This window comes from Haliotis rubra, unplaced genomic scaffold (genome assembly GCF_003918875.1).
Source record: "Haliotis rubra isolate DU_JTF1 unplaced genomic scaffold, ASM391887v1 Scf8, whole genome shotgun sequence".
Taxonomy (NCBI): domain Eukaryota; kingdom Metazoa; phylum Mollusca; class Gastropoda; order Lepetellida; family Haliotidae; genus Haliotis; species Haliotis rubra.
In genome coordinates this window covers 685,315-700,160 of record NW_025767523.1, presented here as the reverse complement: position 1 = coordinate 700,160, position 14,846 = coordinate 685,315, and the positions used below count along the sequence as shown (strand labels likewise).

Genomic DNA, 14,846 nt, shown 5'->3' with positions numbered 1-14,846 from the left:
GGTTCGATTCCCCACATAGCTATAATGTGTGAATCCAATTTCTGGTGTCCTCTGTCGTGGTATTGCTGGAATATTGCTAAAAGCGGCGTAAAACCGCACTCACCAGCTCACTAACACGGCTATGGTAGTCACGAACCAAGGATCATAATCAGAACAAGTATAGGATCCGAACACACGATCACAGGATCACGGTATTCCTCGTATAGAGACCAACTCATCGTTCATGTTGTTGGCAATCGGTCTTTCATAGAATCGACCAGATACTGGCCGTGCATGTACATCTGTCCTACTGACAATAAAAGGGTTAAAAATATCATGCGATTGTTAATAATTGCATCGATCTACTCAATCGGGATACGATGAGATCCATCAACCATTTCTGCAAGCCTCACTCACAGATCCCGTTAGTTGCCTCTTACTACAAGGTTGCGATCCTGGGGTCCGTTCCACAAAGCGATCGTAGGGCTATGACTGTCGTAAGTCTATGTTAACGTATGGGAGTTACGATCATCTTAGCGCTACGATCGCTTTGTGAAACGGGGCCCAGGGCCTAGATTTTCGAAGCTCTCTTAGCACTAAGATAGTCGTAAATGCCATACATTAACATTAACTTACGACTATCTTAGCGCTAAGAGAGCTTCGAAAATCTAGATTTTCGAAGCTCTCTTAGCACTAAGATAGTCGTTAGTGCCATACATTAACATTAACCTACGACTATCTTAGCCCTAAGAGAGCTTCAAAAATCTAGGCCAAGACCCATTCTAATCAACCCGGAATAGCCAATTAACCATTGGAAACACTGACACTGAGTTTGGTCCAATGCATTTTCTGACAAGGACACTCTTCGACCCATCATCAAAGTCGAAGCTTATCCTTGTTTCCCTTCTTACTAAGTATTTGGGCTGCATTTGTGTAGTCGGGTAGTCCAAATCTCTAAATAATGGTGTTATTAAGATATATGTAGTTGCAGCATTACTGATCATGACTTTATGTCTACAGAGAAACGCATGACTTGAAACTCTACGCATTGTTGAAGGTGCAAGGTTTACATTTTTTTATATGTATGTATCTTTTGATCAGAATACCTTCCGTATAAAAGCCAGATGTTGACGAGCTTAGTTTAGTTTATATACCTCACATTCATCCATTGTGGACAAATTCTGCGTTATCGTTCCACACACGATTCAAATACCTCTCTCCCTCCAATCCCTCCCTAGCCATGTGATACTAATCTAAATACTAGTTACAGTGTATATTTGCGCTGCGTCACCTTCACGGCGTTGATTGCAATCTTAGGGCTGTCTGTTTTAATGAATCTCTATTTAGCCATCAGCTATGTTTGGGTTTCCCATTTGTTCGGTTGTATTTGAAGAATGTGTTCCTCTCCTATACAGAAAATAATAAAAACTTATCTTGCATCTTAAACGCACACGTGCCAACATATTCCATGGTATACCATCGTACCTGTTGTTGAGACTGTGTGGATCGACACGACATTGTTCAGAACTGCACAGGCCTTGATCTCACATCCGATCTGGACCTCTGACCCCGGTGACGCACACGTTCCGTCACTGAGCAAACAGCCTGTAGGTACAGAATGGTACAGAATACCGCCAACAGGTCATCACATAAATGAAAGTTTACTGTACAATAAACTATTAATTGTACTATCAATTGTACATCAGTGCCTAAAAACATGTTTTCGATAATGTCACAAAATACCTTGACGTTATTAGATTCCGAATTGATTACATCGAGCATGGATGTGGGATATAACCCATTGGCCTGCATTTTGACATCACTGATTAAGATACTGTTACTTAGTACAGTGAGACCTCGGTAATCAGGATTATGTTAATCCGGAGACTTCATTACTGATAACGATTGCGTATAACGTCAACAGAAGACTATAACAAAATTTGATTGTCTCTCGATAGAGACTCCAATGGGTGTAAAGGCAAAATGGCGGTGAACATAACATGAATGGACGCCATCATAAAGAGATGACACCGAGGCGACAATGCCTAGTAATACTATTTCTTCAGTCTGATAGTGTGTTAATTTCATGGGAAATGCTACCGTTCTGATTCCAATGGTTTCACTGTACTGAAATTACGAATTATTTCTCAACATTACGTCACGAATGAGAGGTGCTTATTACTTAAGTTTTTTAAATTATTAGGTTATTTTTCTGTACTCTGTATTTGAGGTTATTGCTACACCTGTCTCGTATGAAAATAGGGATAGAAGTCTATCATCATTAGCAGCAGCAGCATCAGCCATTGTCGCCACGTCACACAAAAAACGTCAATTAAAAACTAACGTCACCTGCACATATTTGAATCGTTGCCGACAATGTCTCCTGCCTTCATGGCTCGCTGCAACGAGGTTCTCCTGTAGTATTGCCACTATCAATATGTTTGTTTCGTACCTGCCATTACGCCCGTCGTGTTATCTTCATTCTTCTGGCACTTGGTGCACAGATTGGGCCCATCGCCGGCGCTGTAGCACTTCCCCCCGATGCTGCAACCTAATGCACAACATCATCAGCCATGGGGAGAGGAAATAATGTACGTGATGAAATTCAACACACTTACTCATTGTGTACATTCGGTGTTTTGAAAATGTGAATAACATTGATCCTGTTTTAGTTCTGTGGGAGCAAGATATCTTATGTTATAAAATCAGTAGTCTCGCGATAATAGATATTATAGATAGATATAGTTTGTATTAATCAAGGGGTGTTCCTGTGATGATGAATAATCAAAGGGTTTTCATGTCATCAACAAAGGGATAATGTGTGATGGTAGATAACCACGGGGCATTCTTGTGATAATAGATACTCCAGTGGTAATCATGTCATGATGGATAATCTAAGAGGTATTCATATGATAATAGATAATCTCAGGCGTGTTTTATATGATAATAGATAATCATAAGGGATATTTATATGAAGTGAGATAATCAAGGGCTATTCACGTGAAGAGAAATAATCTATGGGTGTTCATGTGATGAAAGATAATCTAAGGGATATTTATATGAAGTGAGATAATCAAGGGCTATTCACGTGAAGAGAAATAATCTATGGGTATTCATGTGATGAAAGATAATCTAAGGGATATTTATATGAAGTGAGATAATCAAGGGCTATTCAGGTGAAGAGAAATAATCTATGGGTATTCATGTGATAATAGATAATCTAAGGGATATTTATATGAAGTGAGATAATCAAGGGCTATTCACGTGAAGAGAAATAATCTATGGGTATTCATGTGATGAAAGATAATCTAAGGGATATTTATATGAAGTGAGATAATCAAGGGCTATTCACGTGAAGAGAACTAATCTATGGGTATTCATGTGATGAAAGATAATCTGAGGGACATTTATATGAAAATAGATAATCAAGTGGTATTCATAGAATGACAAAGAATCAAGGGCTAGTCTATGATGATAGATAATCTAGGGTAATTAATGTGATGATTCATAATCTAAGGGTAGATATTAGATTGGTATTTGTATGCTCTGAGATAATCAAAAGATATGTTCATGGTGATAGATAATCAAGGGGTATTATTGTGGTAATAATCAAGGAGTAATTGAGAGAAGAGGGGTAAACAAGGGTCTGCATGTGAGGATAGAAAATCAAAACCATGCATTGCCCGATAACCAAGTGCAGTCCCCAATCTGAATGTCACACAGTAGATTGTCGTCATGCAAGATCTTGACTGGGTATTTGGCAGTTCGCAAAACATAAAGATGCCATCAGACACGTATACACTGAACACCAGACTGTTGGTATATTACAGAAAGGGATACTGATGTCTTCTTTCATTCTACTCTTGACTTTCAAACTCACGTGTTTTCTGATCGGGATCCTTTGTCAGCACACCGTGCGCTACATCCTTGTGATAGGTGCACGTGTAGGTCACACAGTCCATCTCCTCCACATCGTTAGGCTTCAGACATGTGGTGGCGTTCACCTGGCTCCTGCAACCTGGTAACATGGCGTGCAGTCAGAGTTATGGCTACCAGAATGATTGATTGAGTTTAGTTTTACGCCGCACTCAGCAATATTACAGCTGCATGGCGGCGGTCTGTATATAATCGAGTCTGGATCAGACAATCCAGTGATCAACAGCTTGAGTATCGATCTACGGACCTGGGATACGAGGACATGTGTCAACCAGGTCAGCGAGCCTGACCACCCGATCCCGTCAGTCGCCTCTTACGACAAGCATGGGTTCATGAAGATCAATTCTAACCCGGATCTTCACGGGTCCATGGCTACCACACATGTACCGATATCAGTAGTACCCACAAGGCAACAGAGGTAACCTAAGACTGGTAGTGTTTTCACCCAATTTTGGTAATAAGGAAAAGCTCGTCAGGTTTCACTACATGTGGTATGCGCATTCATTTGAAGATTGAGTGGGTGAGTTTAGTTTTACGCCGCTGTTAGCAATATTCCAGCAATATCACGGCGGGGAACACCAGAAATGGGCTTCACACATTGTACCCATGTAGGGAATCGAACCCGGGATGGAACAGCGCCGGCACGCACTTCAGGTGCAACTCAGCACAGCCTGCTAATAGTCAGGATACGGCCGGTGCTGTTCCACCAGCCGTCTGTCACCCCTTGGTGTGAAGAGTGAAAATAGACCAATGTTACATGATGGTTTCTGATCATATAGCGTCAGATTTCAGATGCTGATGGGTACAGAGGTTTCAGGACCATGCGTCTTATTTTATGTTTTGTGCATTTATTCCTATTTCGAGTTATTTAATCATTCATCGTTCTCATTTGAACCCAAACGGACTGAAGTGATTTAGCATGACTAATTTAAATACATTTACCTTGGCTAAACTGAAACATTCAGCGATAGCTTAAAAATAGATATCACCTCTTGTTTGTAAACCATTTGAGTGTATTGAAAATGTGTAACTTCAGAAGAAGAGGTGCTTAAATGAATAAGCAAATCCCGTTCACGTAATTATATTTCCCTCAATAACATTTTGTTAAAATGGAAATTAAAATTTATTCACCTAAGCAGAAAGCCAATAAGTAACATACAGACTGAGGAACACAGAGTATATGTACATATGAGCCTTAATCAAGTACCACCCAATTATTATATATGATAGGTACACAAATACTCATGTTGTTGTATAAGCTTTGGGGGGTGGCTGGGGTGGCTGGGGTGGTCTAGTGGTTAAAGCGTTGGCTCGTCACGCCGAAGACCCGGGTTCGAATCCCCACATGGATACAATGAGTGAAGCCCATTTCTGGTGTCCCCCGCCGTGATATTGCTGGAATATTGCTAAAGGCGGCGTAAAACCAAACTCAGTCAGTCAGTATAAGCTTTGAAAAGTAAAATGGGTACTGTGACATATTTCAATCTGATAAAAGCAAAATCAAAACAAAAATTGAAATTTGTAACAATTTACTTGCAATCAGAGTGGAACACATAAAAACCTGACAATCAACAATGCCGGAAACATCAGGACTCATTGTCACACAGTTTAATTTTTTTTATTGCTGTCATTGTATGAACCACCATCACATCAGTTGTAGCAGTGTAGCCAACCCTCGCACAGATAAAATCTGCGAGTCTCCTCCTCAAGCTGGCAATCAAGCGTAGATTCTCAGCATCGAAATCCTCTGCCATTCTTCGTGGAGTTCCTATGTGGATTCCTGCAGATTGTGAACAGGAAGATCATAAGCTCGAACTTTGCGTCCAGAGAGTCCCAAAGATGTTCGAAGGGTTCATATCGGGGCCAAGGTAATGTCTGCAAATGGGCGACCACAGCTCAAGGAAAATTAGGTTTGGCGTTGTCATCCATCAATATATCGGACGACTGGCAAGAGGATGGTTATCAAAATGTGGTACGACGGCGGTATCTGGTACTTTCTGATGATAACGTCTACTATGGCGTGCCCCAAGTACTGTAGTGGGATCCAACATGCAGTCACAGGAAACGCAACCCAACTACATCACCGAGCCACCACCAAAGGGTTCAGCTGCATGGATCATTTCCTGGCGATAGGCCTCATTACGACGTCTCCATACGCGACAACAACCGAAGGTGACGGGTAGGAAATATCATGTCCTCAAGATGCGGAATTATCGAAGACCCTGCACCACGCCAGACATTCCTACCTATGCCTGTGTTAGAGGAAGGGACGTCTAATCGCCCTCAGACAAGTCGCATCCTTCTGATGGTACTGATGGAGAGTCGGCTCCCTCTCTCTATTAGCTTCTGCCTGGGGCATCGGATTGCGTCTTGTCAGATGAATTAAGACTCAGCCATCACGCTCATTAGTCACAAAAGCCTCCTAAATTTAGGAGGTCGTAGCCCATACGACCTTGTTTACGACCCTCTTCCGACCTCCTTTACGACCGTTTCACAAAGACGTCATATCCATGTCGTACGACGCGGTCCTAAATCCATGTCGTACATTGTATAAGAGGTACTTTGTTGCATAGCAACGCATAAAGCGAGACCGAACGGGCACCCTCTTATCTTGTTATTCCCAAAGTATTTCAAAATAGAAATACAGTTTGAATAACAATGCAAATGTTATGTTTTTAATTCAATGTACAGGTTATCTTATCGTAAAAAAATATCAATAAATGAATTATTTCGGATTCTCTCACTAAATTCCATTGAAAATTACAAGATAAAATTGTATAAATCATTTCCATTAATATTATCAGTTTTACTTATAAGGTTTGAATTAAATCGCTGTCCATTAACTTGTTCATATGAAACTGCAATATTAGTCCCAATGTATTGAATATTGCACACTATATGACCTAAAGTCAATGTTGCAGTTATGGCTACGCTTGATCTACTAACACGTGTGTAAAGGTTTAAAATATGGTGTGATACTCTAAATGTGTCCATTTCTTTTGTAACGTGTTCAAGAGATAAGTAGTGCGTACGAAACACGTATGACGTGGTCACATAAGCTCCGCCCACTCATGTTTATTTATGATTTCTGTGCACTTAAGACCATTGTGCGTTTAAGGGCACAACAGACGTGTGACATCACAACCGATGACCGATTTCTTACGAAATGGCGGCTTCGCTGACAAGGGTACACAGGATTTTGCGGGGACTCTTCCCTTGATTCAGGGATCGTTTGTACATAAATATGAAATGTAAGTTATCAGAGTGACTCTGACTATCTGTGTATTGTTATATATTTTCTTTGTAAGTAAGAGAAAAAGCCAGAAATTCTGATAATTACCGTTGTCGTTCTGCGTGATTTTGCGTCTGTTATGACGTCACGCTGCACGGAAACTTTGACAATTTCTTATGAAGTATCAAATCATTGCATTGTATCTATTTTCAATTTCCTCTTTCTTGCTATGATACTCTTTCCAATACATATTCTAAGGGTATTGAGCCATTGCAAGCAATGAATAGCCGGCTGCTACGCAGTATAAATCGAAATTTTTCTTTGTTTACATTTCAAACTACAGTAGCGCAGTCTTCAGAGCACAGCGTTTGTTTTTACACCCAATATCCAGTTGAGATTTTAGTGGATGGTATCAAGAAACAGGGAATTTCCCGCTGAATACGGGAAGTATATTTTTGTGCGTGACATATTTAGAACTTTATTGGACTTCAAAGTGAGGGTTGAAGAGGAAGGACATATGTCCCTGTGGCACCCAGGGGGTTTTAATCAAGTCCAGATACACGACCAGAGCACTAGCGGTGTCGCGGAGTATTCTTGACACACTAGCTCGGGATACTCCATGGATATCCCCGATTTCACTGAGGAAAACCCCTTTTGCCAAATACCTCTGTGTACACAACACTTGCAGGGAGGTTGGAATAGCATGTGAACGCCTTGTAGGTTTGTTCAGTCGGGGCTCTAACTTTCTGCACAGTTAGAAAACAACATGAGTGTCGAGCACGTTCGACCTGTCTCAAAATTTCTCAGGTCTTCTTTGTTAGCGCGTTTTAATCACTTGCAGTGCCATAATCGTTGACGCCAACTTTGTAGTGTTTACGACCTCCTAAAGCATTTACGACAGGTCAATCGGGGTCCTAAATTTTGGGCTGTTTACGGCACAGTGTAAATATACGAGGTCTTTGTGAAACAGGGTAAAAAAGTAAGAGGTGGTCTACGACCTGCTTTACGAGGTCGTACCGGTAAGAGGGCTTTGTGTTGCCCAATCGCAGCCCACTCTGCCTGTAGTGCCTGTGCGAGTTGCTGAAGTGTCTGGGGCTGAGGGTGACGGCGCCGCACCCGTCTGTCCAGGGCATCCCACAGATGTTCGATCGGGTTTAAGTCCGGTGATCTTGAGGGCCAGGGGAGCACATTGATGTTGTGGTTCTGGAGGAAGTCTCTAGTGTGCTGTGTGGGGCCTGGCATTGTCCTGTTGAAACAACTCCCTCTGGCGATCAATGATTGGAAGGAGGTGTGGGCGGAGGATTTCGTCACAGTACCGTTGAGCTGTCAAGTTGCCCTGGATCATCACCAAATCACTTCTCCTACGGCAGGTAATCGCTCCCTACATCATAACACTTCCCCGGCCGAATCTGTCCACCTGCGGAACGCAAGCGCCAGCGAAACGTTCACGTCGACGTCTGTACACCCGCATTCTTCCATCGCGTCGTTCCAATAGAAATCATGATTCATCACTGAACCAGATTCTACGCCAATTCGGTGTTTTCAAGGCCTGAACGTTCGTGCACCATTGAACTCGATGTCGACGATGTTGTTGTCGAAGCACAGGGCCAAAATAAGGTCTTCTTGCACGTAAACCAGCCTCTCTCAACCTGTTCCTGACGGTCTGTGCAGAAAGCCTCCTCAATCCGGGTATTTGTCGAGCGGTACTGGTCGCCGTAGCAGGTGATGTACCCAGATGTAGCGATCCTGCGCCGCGGGCATCTGCTACCGCATTCTGCCGGCGATATCTCTCCCAGAGCCGTGAAATGGTGCTTTGGTGAACATTCACGCGTTGGGCAACTACACGTTGAGACTGGTCAGCTTCAAGCCAACCAATGGCGGTTGGATTCACTTAGACGTGGTATTTTGCGTTCGTCAACAATATTCCAAATACAGTGAATAATCGACAGACGGCGATCAACCTTTTATACCCATCATTGAGACTATCTGATCCCCAACTTTCACGTGCATTGCATGTGAATTGTGTATTCTGTGACACTACACGCCGAAATTGAAAATCATGCTGTTAAATACGGGTATTTTACGGATGGTGCGTTTTGTTGTTATGTTTCAAAACATAAACACCATAGGACTCATAAACAGAGCAAAACCTTTTTGTAAAATGAATCACGTTTTAATTCATTGCTACATGAAATTGCTATTTTCATTATGCGTTTTTGGGGAGAGTATATATTTTTGCATTTCCAGAGCATTTCCAATTTGTGCATGGTGTGTGCATAAACACCAACGCTGTTCCAAGCATATTTCGTGTTGTGTAATCTTCGGTAAAACCCAACCGCGATTTAAAAGACACAACTCAAGATTTCTACTAAACATGTGGGATCGAATACATACCATACTCGATGTCGGCCGGATCTCCACATTTTACCATTTTACATGGAATACCTCCTGGTGCCACGTACCGCTCCCCGGGCTGGTACACCACTCCGTTGATGTTGCATGGCGCTTCTAAACAAACAAGTCCATGATTAACATGAGAACCACCGCTACCTTGATTATCCAGATCAGCATCATTATTATTATTCATTATCATCATCTTCATCATCTTACCAGGCCTCTTTGCTGCATATATCTATTTTAATGTGTGAAAAATAACAATTCTCGATCTTTGCGCCATAATTATGTATTTGCACAATTGACATTATTTACACAGGAAAATATTTCTCGAGTCTGAACTGAATGTCTCTTGGAAATAGTAGTTCAACACGTATTTACCAAAGCCGTCCTCAACACACTTCGTCACTTCGCCGCTTGTACCATTAATACACTTTGATAATTCTAATGCAGAAATTAGTAAAGAACAGTTATTAAAGTCCGGGGATTTATCATACTAGAATGGAGTACCATGATGTACATCATTTACAGTTTTAGATAAAATTGTCTTTACTCTAAAACTTTATGATTGCTTCATCATTTTATTTGCCGATGTTATAATTTTGTGCTTTTTTATTGCTCTCAAAACCAGTTTTCTAAATATCTTTTAAAGTAAATGGACAAGAAAGAAACTGAATGTTTTCAATTTTGAGGAACCTTTTCAGTACGAACGCACTAGTGTCTTCTAGTGTGACCATAGACATGTACGTCCTGGAACTTCTGGGATATCAAGTTATGGGATTCCGAATGAAAGATTCACAGTATGAAAATTAAATGATAAAGCACAAACATAACGCTAAGCATACACATTTTACGAATGTATATACTGTGAGTTAAAAAAGTATATATACACTTAAAAATTTAATAACTACAGACGTCACGGAAAGGCCGAAAACAGCACTGCAAACGTAACGTCCACAACACTATGACGTCGGTATAGAATAGACCACAACAGAATAGCCATTTCTTCATTTTTGTGTGTTTCGCCATCATCAAACATGGGTGTATTTTGCCAGGCAGTTTAGTTACAAAGTCGTGAACGTCGACGTAAAATACTTACGCTGGCCGCTCACCACGATGAGGTTTACCAGGAGAGGCACGAGGAAGAGCATCGTCAGTCTACAAAATACACCAACTAAATTAAAGCATTGTCTTGCTATTAGGATTTCTGTGATGATTTTAGGATTTCATTCAAAGTCTCATCAAAACTCAAAATACTAAATTGTACACATATGGAGGACTTTTCGTAATTTGGCGAATCAGTTAGAAACTGTATGTTTGTTTATTTTGTTGTTGATTTTTGTTGTTGTTGTTGTTGTTAATTTTTGTTATTGTTGTTGGTCTATGTATTTCCTATTTTATGCCTTTGTGTGTGTTTGTGACCAATGAGGCAAGATGCACTCAACTCAAACGCCTGGAAACATCACTTTTGGAAGCTAGCAATACAAACGCTTTGAAATAGTCAGAATCCTACTGTGAAAAATGATCGGCATCGTTCTCATTGAAAACTCGTTACATCGTTAACCCTATCGAGTATAAACTCTGTACTGGACATTATCATATATTGACTTTATGGCCTTGATCAATTTTCTGTCAATGTACAGAAACTGTATTCAGTTATAAGAAGCCAAATTGTTTATCCTTGAAAGGGGAATTATAGAGACCGTAAAATGTGGTATGTGTAACTGTATTTTGCCATGTGTGCGGTATTGTCCCTATGTATAAATGTGTGTGTGTGTGTGTGTGTGTGTGTGTGTGTGTGTGTGTGTGTTAGCATTCCCCATAACCTAAATACCACACGAATTACCCATTCTCTAAAATATGTAAAATAATGAACCATATGATCAAATTCACTCGACTATACTAAGCGCATTGTTAATCAACATTAACCCCATGAATGACTTTTTAAACAAGAGAAACTGCCATTAATGTTTAATTCATAGCTTATTTTTACGCACAAGTATTTAAATACGTATCTACCTACCTTTCCATGGATACGACGTGCAACCCGCATTGGGTCTACTATCCAGATAAGTTCAGAAAAGAACTTATGTGCAGTCTTCAAAATGCGTCACGTGCCTGTTTACAACCAATCAGAATAAGGGCGACATCTGTCGCCAGTAGATGCATAGCTTCCAACTCAGCGTAAAGATCAATGTGCTACAATACCGGCCAGAATATAGTTGACTATATGTTACAGTAATAATGGATTTCTTCCAAGAAATGTTGTTCAATGTTGTGGACAATCAGGTGGCTAAATTGTTGTGCTAACCGATCAAAGGCCAAATTTGGGTCAATATATATTTGTAATCAATAGTGAAGTCAAACAGGCCTGCCCTTCTCTAGTGAACATATTAAGTTGTTGCAACAAAATAATTAAATGTGACAGAGATTTTATAATGGGCAAAAAATACAGAAAACATTCGGTGTCAGGACAACGTATAGGTAAAAACGTTACTCAGTCGCGGTAACTCCATTTACGAGGGAAATGACCATGTCAATAACATTAAAGGGACATATTCATCCGAGTCAAATTTGTAGATCGATATTTGGTTCAAGAAGAATGTATCCCCATAACCGTAAATTGTGCCCCTTTCATTGCTGTTGTTTCTTTATCCATGTTTTCGATTTCACATAGTCTGGGAATTAAGCAAAACCATTTACCTTAAGCTTCCAAACTATCGATGATCTGATATTGTTCAATAATCATCAACTACCGTCATCTAATTTACCCATCTGGGAAAAGAAAAGAGATTCAATGAAACGTTTGCGGCAAAATCGGTCACGCTCTTACCACAAAGTACAAACAAAAGACACGACTCTTTTAAAACGAAATTGATCAGGTTTATATTCATAGTCAAAGCAAGATCTTTCAAAAGGTTCTTTGGTAAACGTGTAGAGGATTTTGTGTAATTTGATGCGACTTTAACCCCCAAAATATGCCTGACAAAATTCCCTGTGATGACAGGCGTACAATTGACTTACCTTTGCATGTGTCTGTGACGTTGCCGCTGTGACGTAGGGCAAGAAAACCTGCTATCACCACGGTTTCATAGATATTCATAAATGAAAAAGACAAAAACCCACTTCCACTTCCATAAGAAATCTCTACTTAAAGCACACGCTTGTGTTATGATCGTACAATGCACTCTGTTTCAAGCAGATATTTCTTATGACAATGAAAGGGTTTTGTCGCTCACATTTACATGAAGAGATAGTTCCGCAAAGTGTTTTTTTTCTGCTGTCATTAATCTGGTTATGTTAACTAGAAGTACAGTACACCACGTTCATAAAGAACGATCCCGTGAAGGTCCAGGTTAGAATTGATCTTCAGTAACTCATGCTTGTCGTAAGAGGCGACTGTCGGGATCGGATTGTCAGGCTCGCTGACTTGGTTGACACATGTAATCGTATCCCAATTGCGTAAAACGATGCTCATGCTGTTGATCACTGGATTGTCTGGTCCGGACTCGATTATTTACAGGTGGAATATTGCTGAGTGCGGCGTAAACCTAAAGTCACTCACTCATAACGAACGCCCTTATAACGAAATAACTGATCTTTTCACTAATTATTTAACTTATTTCGTGTAATTGTAAAAGTTCGATCACTTGGTAAGGAATATATTACAAGCGATTACATGGCATGTGCAACCGATGAGAAATAGTTTCGTTTAGGTGTCCATTTCTTTGACATATATTTATGTCACACGCAGAAACATTTGTCGTTCAAAATATAATTTACAGACAACAGTTTAATGTATTCAAGGATTGACTGTGTATGTTTTCGGTTCATTGAAGAATGGGTTGCACATACCTACATTCAACCATCCCTGTTTTTTGTGTTAATGATTAAATAAGCAGTTTGTGAAGTTGTCATATTTATTCATGAACACTGGCTTCAATATATGTTGTTTATGGAGGTACAATCGTAAATACCGGCGTTTTTACCTCCATAAACGCAACACATGCTGAAGTCAATTCTTAAATGATAAATATTACTATGTAAGCATATTTTTCCGGCTACCTGATTGGTCTAGAGGCGGTCACGTGACCGTCGACAGGAAAGCATATTGACTCCAACCCAGGTCCGACCAAAAGTCATATTGACTTGAGTTACTAAAAGTAGACCTTGACGTCAAGCTATGACGTCATTCTATTGTTTACATGTCACAGTATTGTTGACACAACGTTATTGGTTTGTAGCGAAAACAAAATTACTTTTCTTGACTAAATGGACATGTTTTGGTTTTTAGAAGTAATTACATAATAAAACAATTATGGACTGATGAATTCGGTCGATACCTTCGCCCTCGGTCAATATTGCTTTTCGCGGGTCCATAAAAACAGGTATTGACCTCATTACCTGTCTATAATTGTATAATATTAATAAATAATATTTATCCTTGCTTCGGGAACATGTTTATAATTAATGTAGGTTAAGAAAGATTTAGTTTACCTGTTTTTAAACGTGTACAAGGGAATTGTTTATCACACAAGCACATTGATTTGAACTGAGAAAACTGAGACAGAAAACTTTGCATCAATTCCCGGAATGAAATGCTCAACAGAATGCTTTACGTAAAATATATATACTTTACACTTTATACGTTTTCACAATGCCGCACATTCGATTTCCAGTGTATTACACAGGTTCAGATTTGGAACACTGGCTAACTCTAGTGAGTCTTTTTGTCATGATTGAGAAGAACGCGTAACAAAAAGTTATGAAATTCATAAAATAACAGAATACAATTTGGCATTACTGTACAAGGGGGAGAACTTTTCTACAATAAGTTGGAGATAGGATGCACAGAGGGTTGATGTCGTATCTGCAAGGAATATAAGGTGGTGATTTGGTCCAGGGTACATATGATAACAGAATGGTGATGATACACACGGGATAATTAATGGTCGTTGTAAAACCTGCATTTGGCAAAATATAACCTGCGTGAAAGGTCGCCGAGAGATTACAAACGCAATGGTTTAAAATAGAACTGTGATATCCGTGAACCAACGAAAGTATACACCCATAAGTAATTAAATGCATGAGAGAAATGGTTATTCATCGATACTGTATTTTGGTTCACTTCTATTATGGCTACTCCCAGTGTGACAACCCGTCCAATACACAACCTGTTCCAGTCAAATGTTTTTTAATTACTACCTCTCTCCCCTCCATCAGGTAGACTTTTCCACCATAATACTATATACTCCGCGTTATTAATGAGGGGCAAGCTATTGGTAACTCTATTTCTTAAAAGTTA

The 14,846-nt window shown here is 40.1% G+C and overlaps 1 protein-coding gene across 1 annotated transcript in view; it reads right to left on the bottom strand.

Moving 5' to 3' along the window:
* The window catches only part of LOC124261458, a 36,778-nt gene extending 25,162 nt beyond the window's left edge, over window positions 1–11,616 (bottom strand). The window contains exons 1-6 of the mRNA XM_046695773.1: window positions 11,565–11,616; window positions 10,641–10,699; window positions 9,542–9,655; window positions 3,860–3,997; window positions 2,432–2,530; window positions 1,465–1,584 (exon numbers count right to left, since the gene is read on the bottom strand). Coding sequence (XP_046551729.1) covers window positions 1,465–1,584; window positions 2,432–2,530; window positions 3,860–3,997; window positions 9,542–9,655; window positions 10,641–10,699; window positions 11,565–11,572 — 538 coding nt within the window. The 5' untranslated portion in view covers window positions 11,573–11,616. The remainder of the gene's footprint in view (window positions 1–1,464; window positions 1,585–2,431; window positions 2,531–3,859; window positions 3,998–9,541; window positions 9,656–10,640; window positions 10,700–11,564) is intronic.
* Window positions 11,617–14,846: the final 3,230 nt, after the last annotated feature.